Below are 21,658 nucleotides of genomic sequence, written 5' to 3'. Positions count from 1 at the left end.
GTCCCGGACCCGGTGGCTTCAAACTCACACCGGGTGCGTGTGCATACGTGCCCAAGATCCCGAGAGGAGAATGGAGGAGAAGGGATTGCGGAGTGACCATCCCCCCTGGGGGGTAATTTCTCGCTTTCTGTCTCTATGTCTCTCTCTGTCTGTCTGGTGAGCGCACGCGCCCTATAGCGAAAATCTCTCCCCCAAAAAAAGAATTATTTATTGGGATCTGCAGATGGTGTAATGTTTATATTGTTGGACTCCCACATAGTCCACCGTGGTTTGAGTCTGGGCCAGCAGCTTAACATATGCCAGGTGCACGTATGTGCATGCCCAAGATCCTGAGAGGAGAATGGAGGAGAAGGAATTGAGGAGTGGTCATTCCTTCAGGGGGTGACTTCTTACTTTCTGTCTCTCTATCTCCCTCTTAGCTCTCCAGTGAGTGCATGAGCCTTTTAGCAAACATCTTTCTTAAAAAAAATTCTAAGATAAGTGTGTAGTGGAGCCCAGTAATGGGAAAAGTCCATAAAAGGAACAGACACCTGTTATAGAGCCTACTAATGACTTGCTGGTATCCTGAATTACATTCTAAGCTTTGATTAATTGTTTTCTACCTCCCCATGACTCTTTTCGATAATTCAGCTGAGTGTGTCTTTGCTCCTTTATCACCTAGCAGCTTGAAAAATACACCAAACACTTGTGTGTGCATATATGTATGACAAAATTCAAACAGCTTGGAGAAATGAAGAGCTTGTGGTGTGACCATGCCCCACTGTGGTGTGTGAGGGGTACTTTCTTCCTCTCTGTCTCTCTGGCAAGTACATGTGCCTTCTGGCAAATTAAAACAAAACAAAACTCACAGCTCATCCACCAGACATACTTCTGGAACCATCATGATAAACAGCTGAGGTGGAATTGTTATGAACAGTCCAGGGTCAAAATCTTTTTTTTTTTAATAATTATTTTATTTAACTTTATTACTTTATTCATCACTTTATTTATTTATTTTAATTTGACCAGAGAGGGACAGAGGGAGAGAGGGAGAGGGAAAGTGAGAAAGCAAGCAGCCAGGTCCAGGACTCAAACTACAGTTGGCCATGTGGGAGTCCAGTACCCTTAACCACCTCTCCACCTGCTGGTCCCCCAAGGTCAAATTCTTAGCCTTTATGGAACGCATTAGCAAACTAGAACCTCTTTTAAAAAAATAATTATTTTATTTAATTTGACCAGAGAGAGACTCAGAGAAAGAGAGGGAAAGTGACAAAGCAAACTGCCAAGTCTGGGGCTTGAACCACGGTTAGCGGTGTGGGAGTCCAGTGCTTCAACCACCATGCCATCTGCCAGTCCTAGAGCCTCTTTTTTTAAAAAAAAAAAATTATTTAATTTTATTCATTTTTAATTTGACCAGAGAGACAAAGGGAAAGTGAGAAAGCAAATCACCAGATCCATGCCCTGAACCACATTCAGCTATGTGGGAGTTCAGTGCCTCAACCACATCAAATGCTGGCTCCTAAAGCCTCTTCTTCAGATGAAGCTGTTTCTTTCTTTCTTTCTTTTTTTTTTGCCTTGGAAGGTAGGTCTTTGCTCTTGAACCTTAGGTATTAGTGTTGTGATTCTGTTAAGCTGTGCCCTGCATCTAAATGTTGAGAGCTAGCCCCCAATATCTCAAATTGTGATTTTTTTTTTTTCCGGAGAGGTTTTTGCTATAGGGCATGTGTGCTCTCCAGAAAGGCAGAGAAAGACAGAGAGACAGAAAGCAAGAAATCACCCCCCAGGGGGGTGGCCACGCCCCAATCCCTTCTCCTCTATTCTCCTCTCAGGATCTTGGGCACACACGCACACGTGCCCAGCGTGAGTTTTTAAGTCACTGGGTCTGGAACTCGAACCGTGGTTGACTACATGGGAGTCCAGCGACATAGCCATTACGCTAACTGCTGGTACCTCAAATTGTGATCTTAGTTGGGAATAGGATGGATGTAGAAGTAATCATTTAAGATGAAGTCATGTTGGAGTAGATGGGCTGCTAATCCAATATAACTGGTTTCCTTATAAAAAGAAATCTGAATAATGATGATGGAGAACACCGAGTAAAGATGAAGATAAAGATTGGGATGATGTGGGACCAGCAAATGAGATAACGATTATGTCACTGGATTCCCACATGGCTGACCATGGTTTTAGTACTGGACCCAGTGGCTTGAAACTCATGCAGTGTGTGTATGTGTGTACATGCCCAAAATCTCCAGAGGAGAATGGAAGAGAAGGGGTTGCGGCATGATCTTCCTCTCTGGGGGGTGATTTCTTGCTTTCTGTCTCTCTGGCAAGTGCACGTGCCCTATAGCAAAAATCTCTTGGGGAAAAAAAAATAAAAAGGTTGGAGTGATGCTAATACAAAGCCAAGGAATGCCAAAGATAGCCAGCAAACCACCAGAAGCTGGGGGAGAGAAATGAACAGATTCTTTCTCAATAGCTCTCACAAGGAGCTACACCTTAATTTCTGATTTCTGGTCTCCAGAACTGTGAGCTGGTAAACTTCCATGGTTTAAGTCACCCACTTGATGGTACTTTGTTTCAGCAGCCCTAGTAAACTAATACACTCTCCTGTTGGAGCTTGCCAGATATTTTTGCACGGCATCTATATCCAGCAGACATACTTCTGCACCATCACCTGGACTTACTATAGAGCCCTCTTTTGCTCTGAGTTCCACTAAAAGGTGGAAGCCTTTTAGGTCACTTGATACAGGGTCTGAAAGTTTTCCAAAACACAGTAATTGCTGCCTCCAAAATCCCGATGTCCACTAAACACTGCACTGTCTTTGGGATTAGAGATGCAAGGTGAAATAACTTGTCCTTTACTTTTGGGTGGTGTCTTTATAATTGGTCTCCTGTGCATTATTGCCATTATTATAAACAGATCCTGGGCCCAATTTTCAGCTCAGCCTGCTTCGTAGCAGAACAACCTTAGTAACATAAAAAATTAGCTAATGCATGGGGCCAGTAGATGGTGTAGTGGTTATGTCACTGAACTCCCACATGGCCGAACGTGTCCGACCGCGGTTCAAGTTCTGGACCTGGCGGCTTGCTTTCTCACTTTCCCTTTCTCTCTCTCATTCTGTCCCTCTTTGGTCAAATTAAAATAAATAAATAAATAAATAAATAAAATTAAATAAAGTAATTCTTCAAAGAAAAACAAAAAGTGCATGTCAGCCACCCACCCTGGGAGGAGAATGGAGGGGAAGAGATTGCAGGGTGGCCATACCCCGGGGGGTGATTTCTCTTTTCCTCTCACTGTCTCTGTCTTACCCCCCACCCCCTTGCTTGCACATGTGCCCTAAGACAAAAAACTCTAAAAAAATGAACTAATGTGTACTTTAGGTCTATTTCTGAACTCTATAATTCTGCTCCATTGATCTGTTTGTCTATCTGTATGCCAATACCATACTGCTTTGACAACTGTAGCTTTATTTAAATTTTTTTAAGAGGTTTTTGCCTTAGGACACATGTGCTCACTGGAAAGAAAGACAGAGACAGAGAAAGTGAGACTCACCCTCTAGGGGGATGGTGATGTTGCAATCCCTTCCCCATTTTCCCAGCATCTGGGGCACATGCGCAAGTGGACACACACACACTTGGCGTGAGGTACCCCCTGAGAGATTTTTGCTATAGGGCACATGCACTCGCCAGGGAGACAGAGGAACAGATAATGAGAAATCAGATGGGTTAATGGTATGCTGGACTCCCCCGTAGTTGACTGTGGGTCGAAACCCAAACCCAGCAGCTTTAAACTCATGCCAGGCTCATATGTGTGCCAAAAATCCTGAGAGGAGACTGGAGAAGAGATTGCTGTTGGCCATCTCCACTGGGGGGCAATTTCTCGTTTTCTTTCTCCGATGAGCACACATGCAAAATCCTCTCAAAAATAAATATTTTTTTTCATTTTTAAATCTGCCAGAGTGCATGTGTGTTCATGAGAGACAGAGAAAGTGACCACCTCTGCCCCTCCCCCCCCATGGGAAATGGTCATGCCACAGTCCCTTCTCCATCTCTCTCTCTTTTTGGGATTTTTGGGCATGCACATACATACACCTGGTGTTTATCAAGCCACGCAGTCTAGGACTCAAACCACACAGTCGACCATTGCAGCTCACGTCCAGGTCACGGCCTGGCTTGCAATAAATCTTAAAATCACGTATGTACTCCAACTTTATTCTTCAAAATTGTTTTGGCAATTGTAAATCTTTAACATTAAAATTTTGTAATTAATTTGTCAGTCTATACAAAAAAGGAAAACTAAAAAAAGGAGCTTGCTGGGATTTGGGGGCTTTCGCCCCAAATCATCACATTCTCCAAGGAACAAGGAATGCGAGGGGACTCACAATGACCTAAAGGCTCCTGTGCCAGCACTCTGCCGGCCCTGCCCTGTACACTATTATTTTACCTATCCCGCTTCTACAGTTCAGTCTTTCCATTAGGAGCACAGCTGTCTTCCAGTCTCAGTGCTTCAGTCTCTCTCCCATTCCGATGTGCTCAATGCCACCCACTCCACCCGTGCTTTTCCCAGAACTTTAGTAGGGCTTCTGATCCCACAATTTTGTGTCCTCATATCACTGGGACGTCGGCAACCCTGGTCTTTTTTTTTTTTTTTTTAGAGATTTTCGCTATAGGGCGCGTGCGCTCGCCAGACAGAGAGACATAGAGACAGAAAGCGAGAAATCACCCCTCAGGGGGGATGGCCACGCCCCAATCCCTTCTCCTCCATTCTCCTCTAGGGATCTTGGGCACCCGGCGTGAGTTTTAAGCCACCCGGCCCGGGACACGAACCGCGGTCGACTACGTGGGAGTCCAGCGACATAGCCATTACGCTAACTGCTGGTTCCCCAACCCCAGTCTTCTAATAGTGTTATTTTGTATTCTGTGCAGGCATCCTCGTGCCAGTTCCAGAGCAGCTAACTCAGAGCTGTCGGACCATCAGGGCGGCCACTCTTCCTCACTCCGCCATCCCTGGGCTCCGCCACGGCCCTGCGGGGACCCTCAAAAGTTGGCTGGAGCGTCCCCAAAGCTTGCCGCGTATTACTATTACTGGTATAATGGCCACAGGCGACCAGCAGGTTAGCAGGGAGGGCGGTGGAACCGGAGAATGACGTGTAACACCCACGTCACCGAGCCTCCTTACCACGGCCCGCGGGACCGAACCTGGACCCCCATCCGGGGCCTTCATCCGGGGCCCTCATCCCGGGCCCGTCATCAGCTTCCGGAGGTGCCACAGAGAAGCGCCTGCTTCCGGGCAGTCTAGAGCGGCCCCGGAAAGGCAGAGGCGGCCTGGGAGAGAGTGAGTCCGCAACCAGACAGCGTCCAGGCCCGCCCCTGGGCTGGGTGAGTCCCCCGGAAGCCTTTCTGGGCTGGCGATGGGGTGGCTTCAGGTTTCGCCTCCCCGGGAGGAGGAAGAGGCGTCGGGCCTGGCAGAGGGCGGTTCCAGTTCCCTGGAGCGCGCGGAGGTCCGGGTGCGCGGTCCTGTTTCTCTTCAGTCCGGCTTTGCCTGGACGTCCCGCCGACTGAGGACCCACTGACGGTGCCGTAGTGTGAGCTGGGTCTGTATGGCCCGCCTCGCCTTTTTGGGGCCGTGCTTTGGTCAGAAAGGGAAGTGGGAGGAGAGCTGCGCTGGGCTAGGCCTTCAGAGCACCCTGCTAGGAGCCGGGTGAGGGCTGAGGAAGGAGGACGGGAACCCAGGCACGTCCTTGCCTTTGAAGGACGCCGGTCAAACCTGTTTGAATTGCACCTCCCTGTGTTATTCTTAGGGTTCTGGGAAAAGGCCTGCTCCTCCAGTCTGAGAGAGCTGCGCTGGGCTAGGCCTTCAGAGCACCCTGCTAGGAGCCGGGTGAGGGCTGAGGAAGGAGGACGGGAACCCAGGCACGTCCTTGCCTTTGAAGGACGCCGGTCAAACCTGTTTGAATTGCACCTCCCTGTGTTATTAGGGTTCTGGGAAAAGGCCTGCTCCCCCAGTCTGAGTTAGCAAAGGGGCCAAACCCAAAAGTGGGATTTTATTACTAGTCAAGCCCATTTAGTAATTAAAAGCGGAGCTGACAGAGTTACTGATTAATTCCTAAAGAGTATGCTTTAAAAACAATAGTAAGTAATCATAATTACTAAATTTCTCTGGTAACAGACTTAAGCCAGAGAACAATGTTGTTTCAAATATTTTGAACTTTCCACTAGAAAACTACACCATTGAATAGTATTGTGTTGACTTTCTTTTTTTAGTATCACAAATTAATTAGTGGAGTTCAAATTAACCTTCATATTTGGATCATATGACTTAGTTTTGAAGTATTCGAAACTGAGTAGTACCCATTTTTCTTTCTCTTGTTTTCTTTGGGTAGTTAATAATTAATGATTGCTTTTTTAAAAATTGAGTACCTACAGTGCATAAGATACTTTGCTAAGTTCTGAAGATATAAAATGATGGGATACTTTAACTTATTGCAATAATTTCTCCTAATCTCACCCTACAGTGATGATCATTGTCCTCCAGAACAGGGATGGAAGAAATACCGGCCCAGGAAGTAGCAGGATCACCAAGGGTCCAGTTTCAGTCTTTGGAGACCCCGTCTGAGGGTTTGTCCCTAGAGCCTCAGTTCCTGCAGGACACCGACATGGAACAGGGACTGACTGGGGGTAAGGCAGAGGCAGTACTTAATATCCAGGAGAATGGGAGTGTAAAGTGATTCCTGAAGGGGCTCCAGAACCTGGGATAAGAAAGGGTAGGAGCTTGAAATTAGAATGCCCTTAAAGTGGGAATTGGAAGGGAGGGGCATATGTGATTCAGTTTAGCCCCGTTCTTGATCCCTTTATTAAGGACAGCTTGTCTTTAATTGGTAAAATAGTGGTCACTCCGTCTACTTTGGCAGTATTTCCTCAGCAAACCTTAATGGCTAAGATAGTCTGCTTTAGCCATATCTCACAATCCTTGCCTGACTCTCACTTCCTCTTAGGTTCAGGACCTTTCCCTCCCCCTGTTCCCTTTACTTAGTTTCTCTCTTCTTGATGACTTTGTGAGCTCTGCCACCTGCTAGTCTGTTGAAACTGCAGTGTTTGTGACTAATCTTAATTTTGGAGAAGAAAGCAACCATTTAATTCTTTGGTTGAGCACATGCTTGTATATACATAATACGTATTGACTATAAATCACATTTTTATGTATTGTATAGATAGGATGGTCTGTCTTTATTTTTGCTAGTTTTGTAAGAACTGTGTCTTGGGTTGCTTATGGCCAACTTCAGTGCCTGAAACGACTTGTGTATCAGTAATGCAGGTGGAGTGCCACAGTGTGTAGAGTGTTGTGGGACATTGTGGGAGTGCGGAAAGGAGGAAGCTTGACCGTTCCTTGTTCTTGGGCGTCTTACACACTAGTTCCAGAGACAGTGCCCATTTGCTAAAGGCTTAGTGAAGTTTGCAGAACAGGCTGAGAGATGGTTAGAAGTCTGGTAAATAACCCTGGCCTGGACAAGTCACTACAAGTCTGTATGCTTTGCTTTGCCCATCTGCAAAACAGGTATAGTGCTTACCCTTCTGCAAGAAGAATGTTATGTCACAAGGATAAAATGAAATAAAGAATTTCATAATAAAATCCTGCGTCACAGGTCTAAACACGTGTAAGGACGGCATTGCAAGTACCGAGAAGAAGTAGTGTGGACACACCCAATATTTGATTAATGTCCAATAGTTTTACTAGAATATTGATGTGAAGGAGGGTCCTGCTGACAGCCCTTGGGCTGAAGAGGCCTTTTCTGAAAGGAAGCCCTGGAGAGGGGCTGCTCTCACTCTTGGCTCCTTTCTCCTCCTCAGCTCCATCTGTTTCCCAGGTGCCTGCTCTTCCCCACGAGGGAAGCCCAGGAAACCAGGCAGCTGCGCTCCTGACAGCCAGGTACCAGGTGAGCTGAGGAACCTTCCGCTTTTCCTCAGGGACCTTTGCTGCTGATTAAGTGTGGCCTCTCCCTCATCCCATCCATAAACTTTGCCTGGAATTTTTTTTTCCTAATAGCAGACCCGATTTTGGGCACTGATCCTCTTCAGAGACTTGGACTTAACACAAAGCACCTTCCCACCTCCCCCACACCATGAGCGCACACTGTTCCTTCTTTGTCCATGGTACTGTGATGGGCATTTATTAGAGCTTTAAAGGCTATAGGATTTAAGGTCCTAATCTGTTTTCCCTTCTTCCCCACACAAATACACACTGGATACCCTCTCTATCATCACCTTCATTCTCTGGCCATGGCACTATAGTGGCCTCATTCCCCAGAAGAGCCAGGATATGTTATTTCAGGAGTTTGTGACATTCGAGGATGTGGCTGTACACCTTACTCGAGAGGAATGGGGATGCCTGGACTCTGTTCAGAGGGACCTCTACAGAGAAGTGATGTTAGAGAATTATGGGAACGTGGTCTCACTGGGTAAGGACTGTCTTCCTTATTATTTAATTTATCTGTTTGGATTTCTCCCTTGTTTCTGAGTAGGTGTAAGGTCTCTGAGAAGGTCATTAGAGTGTGGGTCAGATTCCAGGTCTTAGAACCTTCAGATCCTTTATCTTTAAGGTCATCTCCTCTGGAAGGGGTAATTAAGGTTCCTTTTGGGGTGTCAAGAGAGGACATTCTCCTCCTGATCCTCAGTTTGTGTTTCCTGCTTTTATGGAGCATCTGTTTCCTGTTAGCAAGGGGAAACTTGCTTGTGCTTTGCCTTAGTTCTTACCTTCTATATCTTTTTCATAAGAGAGTCTCCAGGGTGACCTCTCAACCCCTTACCAGACACCTCCCTGGTATATCAGTGCCTCTGTGTCTGAGAGTTTCCCATTTTCCTAGGAAGAAGAAATATCTTTTTAAAGATAGGCTCAAGTCCTTGTTGAGTAATCCTTCACCCCTTAAGATTTGCAGATTCATCTCTAAGCAGGCAGAATTTGAGAGATTTCATTTAAAGGCAGCCTCACTATGAGAACAAGGGTAATAATCCCATATAACCACACCCAGGGCAGTAGAAGTCTCAGACATTTATTATACATTGAGGTGGGGTAATTTCTTATACCCTCTCTCTCCTTTGTCATTTTGAATGGTACAGTTGGCAGTTGGAATTAGAAAACCTGTAGTTCTGTTGAGAAACATCAGAGGGGTTGTTGGCAACCTCCTTGGTATATTATTTCTTTCTCTCTCTCTCTTTTTTTTTTTTAGCCTATCTCTCCATTCTTTATATATATATGAATATATTTAATGGTACTTTTCCTCCCTCCCACTTTTTTTTTTTTTTTAAAGACAAATAACTGTGTCTGTGCTTGTGGCATCCAGGGTATTGCTTTGTTTCTTTGATTTCACTCAGGATTCAAGAGGTTGTCTTATCTGTGGGGAAGCAGCCTGCCCACTGGGAAGGTTTTTAGTGTGTTTTCCATTCCTGGCTCTTTGATCTTTGTAGGCATACTTCTCCGCCTTCCTACCACCCGGATTCATAGTGTGAATTCCTGCCCGGCCCTGAGTCATACCCAGGCAAGTGCTTTCTCTGGAGAAACACTTGCAGTCCTTACAGCAGTAATCTCCAAGAGATGGCCCAAGTATCGGCTACCCATCGAAATTGCTCGTCCCTGCTCGGAAACTCCTTTTCCACGATTGTAAGATACTAAACTTGATTGATGGAATAGTTGCTCCTCAGGATGTTACCACTATGTAAAATTGCAGCTCCTCAAATGACATTTGTTAAATTTATAATATAAAGAGCCAAGGAAGCCCTCCGTTGCAACCAAATGCATTTTGAACCTGGATCATTCAGAAACCATGGTTGATGACCATTTACTTGTGTTCAAAGAAACCACACAGTTCAGCTTCAGCTCCTTTGTTACGGTCTTTTCGTATTGCTTAGAATGTGGACTGTGTGCTGTGTCCCCCTGCTTTTTTGCAGTGAACATGACCGGCCCTGATGTTACTTAGCTTTCCTATGACCCATGGGCTATCCTCATGTTTAACATTCTAATTTCTCTTTCCTTGAAGTCCATATATCCCTCTTCCAGGCCCTACTTTCCTCCCCTTTATTCTTCACAGTGCTATACACATTGATGCATTTATATTACCTTTCCTGATTAAGTATTCCTTAGCTCTGTCCTTGATGGAGGGGAAATGGGAGGTCAAAAGAGTTTATTATTAATTTCAGGGCACCAACATGAATGTATATTTAGTAAATATGTAACCTATAAACTGATGTATATAATTGTAAACTGCTGTTGATTTTACCTAATAATTACAGAATTTCCAACAGTTTAACCTGTCTACTTTTTGGAGTAAAGAAACTTTGTAGCAGTTTAATAGCACACAGCATGCTGTTTGACTGAATTTTATCCCATTTCCCCTGTCATTTCTACACACACACATAACCTTGCACACATGTGTATGAGAAACCCTGCTACTCAATCTAGTTTTGTGACAGCAGTATCTCCTTAGCAGTTATTTATTTTTATGATCTTTAGGAAGGCTTTTTCTTATTTTTTTATATATTTATTAACAATGTACCATTTGGGATTGTAGAATAAGGGCTTTATAACTCAGTCTCTGACTTAGCCGTCCCCCTTTACAGTTCACATCTTTTTCTGATGGCATTAGCTTTGGATTGTATTTGTAATAGACATCCAAACATTTGTCTTTTGGTTAAGTGCTTCTTTTTATTTATTTATTTATTTATTTAAAGAGGTTTTCTCTATAGGACGTGTGCGCTTGCCAGACAGACAGAGACAGAGAGACAGAAAGTGAGAAATCACCCCCCAGGGGGAATGGCCACGCCATAATTCCTTCTCCTCCATTCTCCTCTGGGGATCTTGGCCATGCACGCACACGCGCCCGGTGTGAGTTTTAAGCCACCGGGTCCAGGATGCGAACCACGGTTGACTACGTGGGAGTCCAGCGACATAGCCATTACGCTAACTGCTGGTCCCGAGTGCTTCTATTATATAGTAGTAAATACACAGTATAGAACTGAGTAAAAAATAGATCATTTTCATTTCCAAATTGAAAAAGAAACATTCTATTGATGATAAATAAGTAACTGACTTCAGGGAAATTGCCTGTGACTTAGTGCCAGAGATTAAGAAAAATAGAAGGAAAAAAGGGTTAAGAAAAATAAAAGAATTAAGAAAGGGGGCTGGGTAACATTTTACATGGGTCAATGTGGCAGGTGCCCTATTAGATGATAGCATTAGAAAGATGCTTACAATATCCTGGTTAAATGAGGTGATAGATTGGGAATGTTTGGCATATACCCCTTGCTTTTTGAATATGATGTTGTGGTGGACAGTTGTGATTTTGCACAGAATGTTTTCTGCTATCCTAGCTATTTCTATTTGCTAAGCAGCCAATGTGTTACTAGATGCTATAGTGTATAATAGCTCATGTAATCCTTACCATAATCCTGTGAACAGATAATGATACTCCTATTTTATATCTGAGGAAACTGAGGCTTGGAAAAATTAAGTGGAGTCAGTGGTAAGCTTGGGACCCAGATCCGTCTCTGAAGCCCATGCTCTATACACGGTCCCTGACTTAACAATGGTTCTTCTTAGGATTTTTCAACTGTACAGTGGTGTGAACGTGATAGGCATTCAGTACAAACCATATTGCAAGTATACATACAACCATTTTGTTTCTCACTTGCAAATATTTTACAAATACTCAATAAATTACACGAGATATTCAACACTATTAGTCTTTGTGTTAGATGATTTTGCCCAATTGTAGACTAGTGTTTACTAATTGTAGCTCAGTTCTGAGCATGTTTAGGGTAGGCTCGGCTGCACTGTAATGTTTGGTAAGTTAGGTGTAGTAAATGCATTTTTGAGTTACAGTATTTTCAACTAACGATGGGTTCGTATGGACTTAACCCTATCTTAAGTCAAGAAGTTTCTGTATTTGAGTATAGACGATAACTAGTCCAACTACATATTGTGTTTTTAAATATTTTTAATGGATTGTCTATATGCTAATGATATGAATTTCAAGCCTCCAGGTCCGAGACTTGAACCATGATCGGCCATGTGGGAGTCTAGCGACATAATCATAATGTCATCTCCTGGTCCTGTCTATGTATTATTCTAATCACTTTTTCTCTGTCATTTTTATCACTTTTACCTTTTATTCAATTATAAATAGGTTTGTCTGCTGCTCTTTTTTTGGATGTGTTTTGGAAGAAGGGATAGATTTCATCACAGTCATTATTTTTTACTAGTAGATTGTCCAAAATTCAGATTCTGAAATAAGACTGAGTTCTAGGGAACCAGCAGTTAGCATAATGGCTATGTCACTGGATTCCCACGTAGTCGACCGCGGTTCGCGTCCCAGACCGGTGGCTTAGAACTCACGGCGGGCTGATAGATTGGGAATGTTTGGCATATACCCCTTGCTTTTTGAATATGATGTTGTGGTGGACAGTTGTGATTTTGCACAGAATGTTTTCTGCTATCCTAGCTATTTCTATTTGCTAAGCAGCCAATGTGTTACTAGATGCTATAGTGTATAATAGCTCATGTAATCCTTACCATAATCCTGTGAACAGATAATGATACTCCTATTTTATATCTGAGGAAACTGAGGCTTGGAAAAATTAAGTGGAGTCAGTGGTAAGCTTGGGACCCAGATCCGTCTCTGAAGCCCATGCTCTATACACGGTCCCTGACTTAACAATGGTTCTTCTTAGGATTTTTCAACTGTACAGTGGTGTGAACGTGATAGGCATTCAGTACAAACCATATTGCAAGTATACATACAACCATTTTGTTTCTCACTTGCAAATATTTTACAAATACTCAATAAATTACACGAGATATTCAACACTATTAGTCTTTGTGTTAGATGATTTTGCCCAATTGTAGACTAGTGTTTACTAATTGTAGCTCAGTTCTGAGCATGTTTAGGGTAGGCTCGGCTGCACTGTAATGTTTGGTAAGTTAGGTGTAGTAAATGCATTTTTGAGTTACAGTATTTTCAACTAACGATGGGTTCGTATGGACTTAACCCTATCTTAAGTCAAGAAGTTTCTGTATTTGAGTATAGACGATAACTAGTCCAACTACATATTGTGTTTTTAAATATTTTTAATGGATTGTCTATATGCTAATGATATGAATTTCAAGCCTCCAGGTCCGAGACTTGAACCATGATCGGCCATGTGGGAGTCTAGCGACATAATCATAATGTCATCTCCTGGTCCTGTCTATGTATTATTCTAATCACTTTTTCTCTGTCATTTTTATCACTTTTACCTTTTATTCAATTATAAATAGGTTTGTCTGCTGCTCTTTTTTTGGATGTGTTTTGGAAGAAGGGATAGATTTCATCACAGTCATTATTTTTTACTAGTAGATTGTCCAAAATTCAGATTCTGAAATAAGACTGAGTTCTAGGGAACCAGCAGTTAGCATAATGGCTATGTCACTGGATTCCCACGTAGTCGACCGCGGTTCGCGTCCCAGACCGGTGGCTTAGAACTCACGCCGGGCGCGTGTGCTTGCGTGCCCAAGATCCCGAGAAGAGAATGGAGGAGAAGGGATTGCGGCGTGACCATCTCCCCTGGGGGGTGATTTCTCGCTTTCTTTCTCTCTGTCTGTCTGGCGAGCGCATGCGCCATATAGTGAAAACCTCTAAAAAAATAAAAAAGAAAGAAAGAAAGACTGAGTTCTAATCCTAGTTTTACCAATATTGTGATCTTGGACAAGTTACTTAACTTGTCTCAACCTTAATATTCCCATTTGTAAAATGAGTACAACAATACTTCCTATTTCATGAAGTTACTGTGAGAACTAAATGATTAGAAATTTGTAAAGTTCTCAGCATTATACTTTGCACCTACTGAGTGCTTAGTGAACCTTAATATTGTTTATGATACTGATGATACAGGTGACTTTGTCTTGTTTTGTTTTTAGGTTTTTGCCACAGGGTATGTGCACTCACCAAAGAGAGACAGAGAGAGAAGGTGAGAAATCACCCCCCTCCCGCCAAGAAATAGCCATGCCTCAATCCCTTCTTTTCCATTCTCCTCTTGGGATTTTGGGAACGCATCCACACATGCCCACTTTTCCAGGCTACCAGGCCCAGGACTTGAACTGCAGTCAGCCTTGTGGGAGTCCAGTGCCTTAACCACCATGCCATCTGCTGGCCCCAGTTCAGGTGACTTTAAGTCTATATCTTAAACTCTGTTCTCTTCTAAACTATAGTGGTATACGCTAACTGCCTGCCAGGCATTTTTCCTTACACCTTCTAATATTCCTGTAAACACAAATCAAATCAAACTCTTACCCCACATAAAGACAACCTCTTTTGTTTTGCAGATGGTGTTTTAAGTGTAGCTTTAGAGTAAATAACCAAATTTTATTTTAATTTTCAAATACTGAGAAATACTTTAATAAATATTTCATGGGTCAGCAGGTGCCATGGTGTTTAAGGTGCTGCATTCCTACATGGCTGAGTGCGGCTTGAGCCCTGGACATAGTGACTTGAAAATTACGTGGGGCACACATGTGCCCAAAATCCTGAGAGGAGAATGGAAGAGAAGGGATTGTGGTGTGACCATCCTCCCGGGGGATGATTTCTCACTTACCGTCTCTGTCTGTCTGTGGTGAGCACAGGTACCCTATGGCCAAAACCTGGATAGATAAAAAAGATAACTCACTCAAAGTTAAAAGTTGCAAACTGTGTTAGAATTTCAAACATATTTGCTACTTCATGCTATACTTAACAAAACTTAACAAAACGATTTCATTTGAATTGGAGAGCCTTAAGTAAGTGTCCAAAAGGAGAGGTGACTCTATTAACACTCACAGGAATTTTTAAACACAGTATTTAATGCCTTTCTTATATCTGTTCTGAAGTCCTTGCTCATAATCTTTCACATAGGATTTCAAGGGGATGGCTATTGGTTCACTGTATTTTCCATGTCCATTGCCCTTTTTATAAAATTGGGTAGTTATGAATATGTTGACACTCGGGCACAAAGTTGGTGGTTGATAAATAGCTGTTAAGTAAATGAATCAAAAGAAGTGCAAGATTTAAGATGCATGATTCCTGCTATGAAAGAGTTTATAAGTCAGATAGAAATTATAATACCTGAAAAAAGAAAATTAAGGGAACCAGCAGTTAGCGTAATGGCTATGTCGCTGGACTCCCACGTAGTCGACCACGGTTCGCGTCCCGGACCTGGTGGCTTAAAACTCACGCCGGGCGCGTGTGCGTGTGTGCCCAAGATCCAGAGAGGAGAATGGAGGAGAAGGGATTGCGGCGTGACCATCCCCCCTGTGGGGTGATTTCTCGCTTTCTGTCTCTGTGTCTCTCTCTGTCTGGCGAGCGCACGCGCCCTATAGTGAAAATCTCTCCCAAAAAAAAAGAAAATTAAGTCTGTAAATGTCACTATTAAGTAACATGTCAAAATAAGAGGAAAAAAATAACAAATTTTGTAGACATTAAGCAAATGGAGAGAAAGATTTTTGGAGATGAGAACTTGAGTTAGATTTGTCTGTGTACTACCAGAAGCTTTCTGTACTGAACATACATATGAAAACTATCTCGGGTCATCCAATGGTGTGGTGACTAAGATGGGTTATCGCATGTGGCCAACCACGCAGTTAGAGTTCTAGACCTAAGATGGCTTATCGCATGTAGCCAACCACGCAATTAGAGTTCTAGACCTAGCAGCTTGAAAAACACAACGAGCATCAGTGTGTATCTGCCTGCTCAAAGTCATGAGAAGAGAGTGGAGGAGAAGGGATTGTGATGTGGACATCTCCCTTAGGGGTGCTTTTTCATCCCTACCCCACCCCACCCCCAATTCCGTCTCTGGTGAATGCACATGCCCTGTAGCAAAAAAAGAAAAACTACCTCCTATACTAATATCAAAGGTCTGGCCCCTCAGAAACTGCCTGCCTGTTGCTTTTGCTTTCAAAGACATTTAGATCCTAGCAGTCCATTACATAAGCCATAGAAAAATCTTTTTATGCAAAAATGCATTTTTATTGTACTTTCCTCACTATACCATATTGTAGTGAGTTATTTGTAACTGTCTTTGCAGTTAGAAAATTAGAACCTTGAGGGCATGGACCTTTTGCTTGGGTTCCTTATCCCCTGCAAACTTTGCATATAGGAGGCACTCTGTAAATGTTAGTTGAATAAACATGAGTGTAAGCTCCTCATGAGTGAGAATATGTCATTATTATTCTTTGTTTCCTCATGCACACTGAAACTAATCTTTTCTTGATATTGGTCATTGGAATATTTATCCAGTCTTCACTGATTCTGTTGCTACAGTTTAGCTTACCACGCAGTAGGTACTTGGGTTTCTCCTTTCTCCAGTGCAGCAAAATTGTATTTTGACTTTAATTTTGGTACTTGTAGACCAAGTCTAATACAAAGATTGATCTTTAGGCAACAGATGGAGACTAGTAATGATAATTTCCATGAAGACAAGTACACATAACATGCCCAGATTCCCTTGTCTGGAAAATGTTTAAATGAATACTTCTCCCAAGTCATCAACTTTCTCCGTAACACACCTCTGTCTAGAGCACAAGTCTGAGCTTCTCATAGAAATTTGTTTGCTTCACTCTTCAGGTCTTTCTAATTAATGCCTTCTCAGAACTTACCTTCTCTCTTAACCATTAGTTAAAATAAAAGGTGGCTGGTGTAGCATCTGGGGATAAATTGCCACATCCCATTTCCTTCTCTGAGCAGGATTTCCAATTTCCAAGTCTGATGGATTTTCCCAGCTGGAGCGAGATCTGCAGGTCTTTGATCTGGAAACTAAGAATAGAGAAGGCTTAAAAGATGACTGCTCAGGTGAGTAAGGTAGAATTAATCAGATACAATTAGTAGGAAAGTAAAGTTCAGTTGTTGAGCCAAGTTATAGCTGCTTTGACACTCAAAATGAAGAGCTCTGTGTCTTAGTACAGGGAACTCCTACCCTTTCGTTTAGCTTAGGTTGACCCTTTCCATTTATTTAATTCCTTATGCACAGGTTATACTATTCAAGTAAGGTAGAATTAATCAGATACAATTAGTAGGAAAGTAAAGTTCAGTTGTTGAGCCAAGTTATAGCTGCTTTGACACTCAAAATGAAGAGCTCTGTGTCTTAGTACAGGGAACTCCTACCCTTTCGTTTAGCTTAGGTTGACCCTTTCCATTTAATTCCTTATGCACAGGTTGTACTATTCAAGTTGCTTATCTAAAATTCTTTTGAACTGTTTCTATATTATCTGCTTTGAAACACCTTAACTGATTATCACCTTAGTAGAATATGTACTCTATTTCTGCTATACCCTGTATCCTTTACAGTCCACCGTACTACTCCTATTCATGTCCTTAAATCTGCTGTTAAGATTTTTGTAGCTGTTTTTCAGATTTAATGTACTTCTCTTATCCTTGTAGATACTACTTCATTGAATTTTCTGTTGAGTTTTCTTTTTCTAAGCCCAGGGTACAGATTACATTTGCATTTTCTATTTATATATTGTATCAGATGGAGAGACCAGAGAAGAGAACAAGCTGTTGATTCCTAAGCAGAACATTTTGGAAGAAGCACACTCGTACAAAGTGAGAGTAGGAAGACTCAAACAGGATATTGCCCAAGTTCCTGAGACTAGAGAAGTATGTAAGTCTGAGGACAGATTAGAAAAGCTTCAGGAAATCCTAAGGAAATTTCTCTTCCTGGAGAGAGAGTTTAGGCAAATAACAATCAGCAAGAAAACCTTCACCAGTGACAAGAACAACGAATGTAATGAACCTGAAAAAGGCATTGGTCTGGATCCTACCCTTGATACAGATCAGAGGGTTCTTAGAATACAGAATGTTGATGACAGTGATAAGTACAACATGAACTTCAACCAGAATTCAGCTGCTGGTAAACATGAACATATAAACCTAACACACAATTTTCAGAATAATGACTATAAGGAAAGCTTATTGGATCTCTCCCATGTTAGTAAATGGGAAAGCATTTCTACCACTGAGAAATCCTATAAATGTGATGTATGTGGGAAAATCTTCCACCAGAGCTCAGCCCTTACTAGACATCAGCGAATTCATACTAGAGAAAAACCCTACAAGTGTAAAGAGTGTGAAAAATCTTTCAGTCAGAGCTCAAGTCTTAGTAGACATAAAAGAATACACACTAGAGAAAAACCATATAAATGTGAAACATCTGAAAAGTCCTGTGAAGCATCTGGTAAATCATGTAGTCAGAGCTCAGACATAATTCAGCATAAGAAAACTCGCACTAGAGCCAAATCTTACAAATGTAGCAGTTGTGAGAGAGTCTTTAGTCGTAATGTACACCTTATTCAACATCAGAGAATTCACCAAGAGATGCCCTGTAAGTGTACTGAATGTGGCAGTGACTTCTGTCAAACTTCTTACCTAGTTGAACATCAGAGAGTCCACTGTGAAGAGAAATCCTATGAGTATGATGGATGTGGATTGGCCTATATTAAACATCAAGGAATTTGTTTTAGAGAAAAGCCTTATACATGTAATAAATGTGGAAAAGACTTCAGACTGAATTCACATCTTATTCAGCATCAAAGAATTCACACAGGAGAGAAACCACATGAATGTAATGAATGTGGGAAAGTTTTTAGTCAAACTTCATGCCTTATCGATCATCACAAAATACATAAGAAAGAGAAATCGTCTGAATGTAATGATTATGAGGAAAGTTTCAGCCATAGCTCAGATCTTATCCTGCAACAAGAGGTCCTCACCAGAGAAAAAGCTTTTGATTGTGATGCATGGGAAAAAAACTCCAGTCAGAGAGCACACCTTGTTCAACATCAAAGAATCCATACCAAAGAGAAACCTGATGAATGTAATGAACATCAGAAGACGTTTGGTCACGTTCATGCCTCATTCAACATCTGAGTGTTCATATCAGGGAGAGATCATGTGTATACTAAATGTGATAAAGCCTTCAGTCACAGCTCAATCCTTACTCAGCATCAGAATTCACAACAGAGAAACCCTCTGAATGTTACAGGAAAGGTATCAGTAGTAAACTCTTAAATTGATTATTGAAGACCTTTACCAGTAAAATCTGTGAATGTATTGATGTGGTAAATTATTCATGCTATTTTCACACCTTAGTCATAATTGGAGAATTCAAACTGGAATAAAATTCCATCACTGAAATTATTGTGAAAAAGCCATCAGTCAAACTACATTGTCCAGTGTCAAAACTCATGCCATGCAGAAAACCTATGAATGTAATAAATGTGTATGTGTGAGGAGATTCAGTCAATCCCGTGCTCATTCAACATCAAAGAGTTCATACCCAAGAAAGGTCATTTGAATATAGTAAATGTGGCAAATCTTTCAAGAGACCTTCATCTGGTCTTTATCCCAGTAAGAATGTCCACACTAGATAAGAATCTGATACGATGCAAATAGAAAAATTTGCCACCATATTTCAGGCTTTATGCAACATCAGAGAGTTATAGAGAAAACTGTTGATTATTTGTATATGAAATTGTTAATATATAGTCTTAATCTTTTTCATTACAGAAGAATTTGGTTTGAGGGGTGGCCTGGTGAATGCAGAGCCATTTTCTCATGGCATTCTTTTATTAGAAAAAGTGATCTGAGTAGATGTGCATATTTTATTTATAGAACTCATTTAAGCTATTTTAATTTTAATATGGCCTATACACATGTTATTTTTTCTGAAATTGGTTCTAGTTGTTCACAGCTTCCCTAAGAAATTGTTAAAGGTATTGTTAATGCACCAGTGTTCAAACACATCAACTTCTGGGAAGTAGCTCATTTTACTTTTCTATTATTCTCAGCCCAAGTTCCCTCTAAAACAAACTCTTTGGGCTGCTCTTTTCTAAGGACCCTATGTGTATTTCTGTATAGCCGCACACTTGGATTCCTGTTGATTTCTCCAGTTGCTTAAGCACCTTCCTATGATGGCTTCCTAGTTTTAAGTTTTTTACCAGCAAGTATGCCGTTCCTACTTAATGTTGCTGGTCTGCTGTCTTTTCTAAAGCAAAACATCTTCTTTTAAAAGAATTGGATTTCCACATCCATCTCATTCTTAAGTATGAGGGATTCTGTTTCCCATGAGTTTGTGGCAGGCAGCTAAACACTTCCAAATGATGTCTAGGTTTTTAGCTGTCTTATCTGCATCCACAGCCCTCTAAGAGAGATGATAAGGACATCAGGAAGCCAACAAGACTCCTGGTGGCCTGGATACACTCAGTGCCTATTTTGCATGTAGAATGTGTAGAATTCTTTTATATACCTCTGTCAAAGGCCAGCAGAATGCTCAGGTCTGCTTTTGATAGTGCAAACATATGAAAAAATTAGCTTCATAAGGATATGCAGCCTTACAACAAAGATGTGCTGTTCGTATGTAACATCTCTAGAGACAGTATTTTTAAAAAAGTGGCAGTTCTGTTCTTGTTAAAATTTTAACCATTAGGATTGCTTCTTTATCTGTTTGGATCTGTGCCATTCCCCCTTTCTCCAAATCTCCCCTCATCAATTCAGGAAAGTATTTGAAGTATGGGAGCTTTGTGTATAATTGTTTATTCATTATCACATTTTTGTATTTTAATAGAGTACAAAATAACATAAAATAACATGCTTTTTTGATTAGTAAAAGTGATCATAGATGTTGACTTTAGAGTTCGGTGTCACTATCACGTACTTAGCAAGAGTTCATGATTCTTTAGGTGATGTCAAAACATTTTATTATATTTCCACCTTAAGCTTAATAACATTTTGTGAATAAGACATGCTTTAAAATTCTATTTGCCAATCCAGCACTCGAGATTTCCATAATTCAGGAGTTATTTCACTAAGGATCCTCCACAAATATATAAAAATTTATTGTTCACTCTATAGGCCTCTTGTGGCTAACCTCTAGGATAGTTCTGCCACTGTATTTTACTTCTTTGCAATCACCAAGCATAAGCTCTCATCAGGGCAACTTAGGAATCTAAATAAAGTTGATACAGATGAATTGAGCTAAATGTAAAAGCAAATGAAAAATATGCATGTTTTTTTTTTTTCTTTCAAACATGTATACCCTTATAGAGACCAGTAGTCCTTTCTTCTGACTATGGAAAAGGATAAGTAATCCCTAAATAGGATATGTAAAAATCACATGTATGCATTTGGCTTTAGGAATGTGCTTTTGTACTTCCATTTGAATAAAGATGTGTGTTGATACTCTTGAGAATCTGTTTCAGACCATATCCGAAGGCCTCAAGCGGAAGCATTTGGGAACCTTGGAATCACCTTCCTGTCTGAAGCTCAGTTCTCCTCTGAAACTTGCTTCATGATAAGAAGAGTAGATCACTCTTTTGTATTAATGCAAAGCTTACTTTTCCACAGACTTCTAGAATAAAAGTGGAATTTTAGGATTTAAAGGGTTATTCAGTTGGGACATCATTGGTACATAAATGTAAATAGCCTGAGGTTTAGTAGATTTAGGAGGAATACATTTTTCTTTTTTGAAATTTGCCGGAGTGCAGGAGAGACAGAGATAGAAGGAAAGTGAGAAGGACCCTCTCCCCCTCCATGTGAGATGGAAATACTAGAGTCCCTTCTCATCCATTTCTCCCTCCTTTTGGAATTTTGGTCATACTGCACACACACCTGGCATGTTTTTC

At 41.5% G+C, this 21,658-nt stretch overlaps 2 protein-coding genes across 10 annotated transcripts in view; both read left to right on the top strand.

The window, feature by feature from the left end:
* The first annotated feature begins 5,110 nt into the window (after positions 1-5,110).
* ZNF655 (zinc finger protein 655) lies at positions 5,111-21,229 on the top strand. Of its 9 annotated transcripts, none has more exons than XM_027772502.1 (5): positions 5,111-5,361; positions 6,498-6,660; positions 7,848-7,916; positions 16,725-16,829; positions 17,509-21,229. In XM_027772502.1, the coding sequence occupies exons 2-5, from the start codon at positions 6,525-6,527 to the stop codon at positions 18,903-18,905; spliced, it is 1,707 nt and encodes a 568-aa protein (XP_027628303.1). In that variant the 5' UTR covers positions 5,111-5,361; positions 6,498-6,524; the 3' UTR covers positions 18,906-21,229. The 9 variants fall into 9 exon arrangements, with proteins under 9 accessions (XP_027628303.1, XP_027628305.1, XP_027628304.1 ...); XM_027772504.1 differs by lacking the exon at positions 5,111-5,361 and adding an exon at positions 5,369-5,557; XM_027772503.1 differs by lacking the exon at positions 5,111-5,361 and adding an exon at positions 5,369-5,567.
* Positions 6,552-21,658, top strand: part of TMEM225B (transmembrane protein 225B) — a 53,181-nt gene continuing 38,074 nt past the window's right edge. The window contains exon 1 of the mRNA XM_027772509.1: positions 6,552-6,660. The gene's annotated coding sequence lies outside the window, so the exon portion shown is untranslated. The remainder of the gene's footprint in view (positions 6,661-21,658) is intronic.

Source organism: Tupaia chinensis, unplaced genomic scaffold (assembly GCF_000334495.1).
Source record: "Tupaia chinensis unplaced genomic scaffold, TupChi_1.0 Scaffold000279_1, whole genome shotgun sequence".
NCBI classification, from domain to species: domain Eukaryota; kingdom Metazoa; phylum Chordata; class Mammalia; order Scandentia; family Tupaiidae; genus Tupaia; species Tupaia belangeri.
This window is presented reverse-complemented; position numbering and strand designations above follow the sequence as displayed.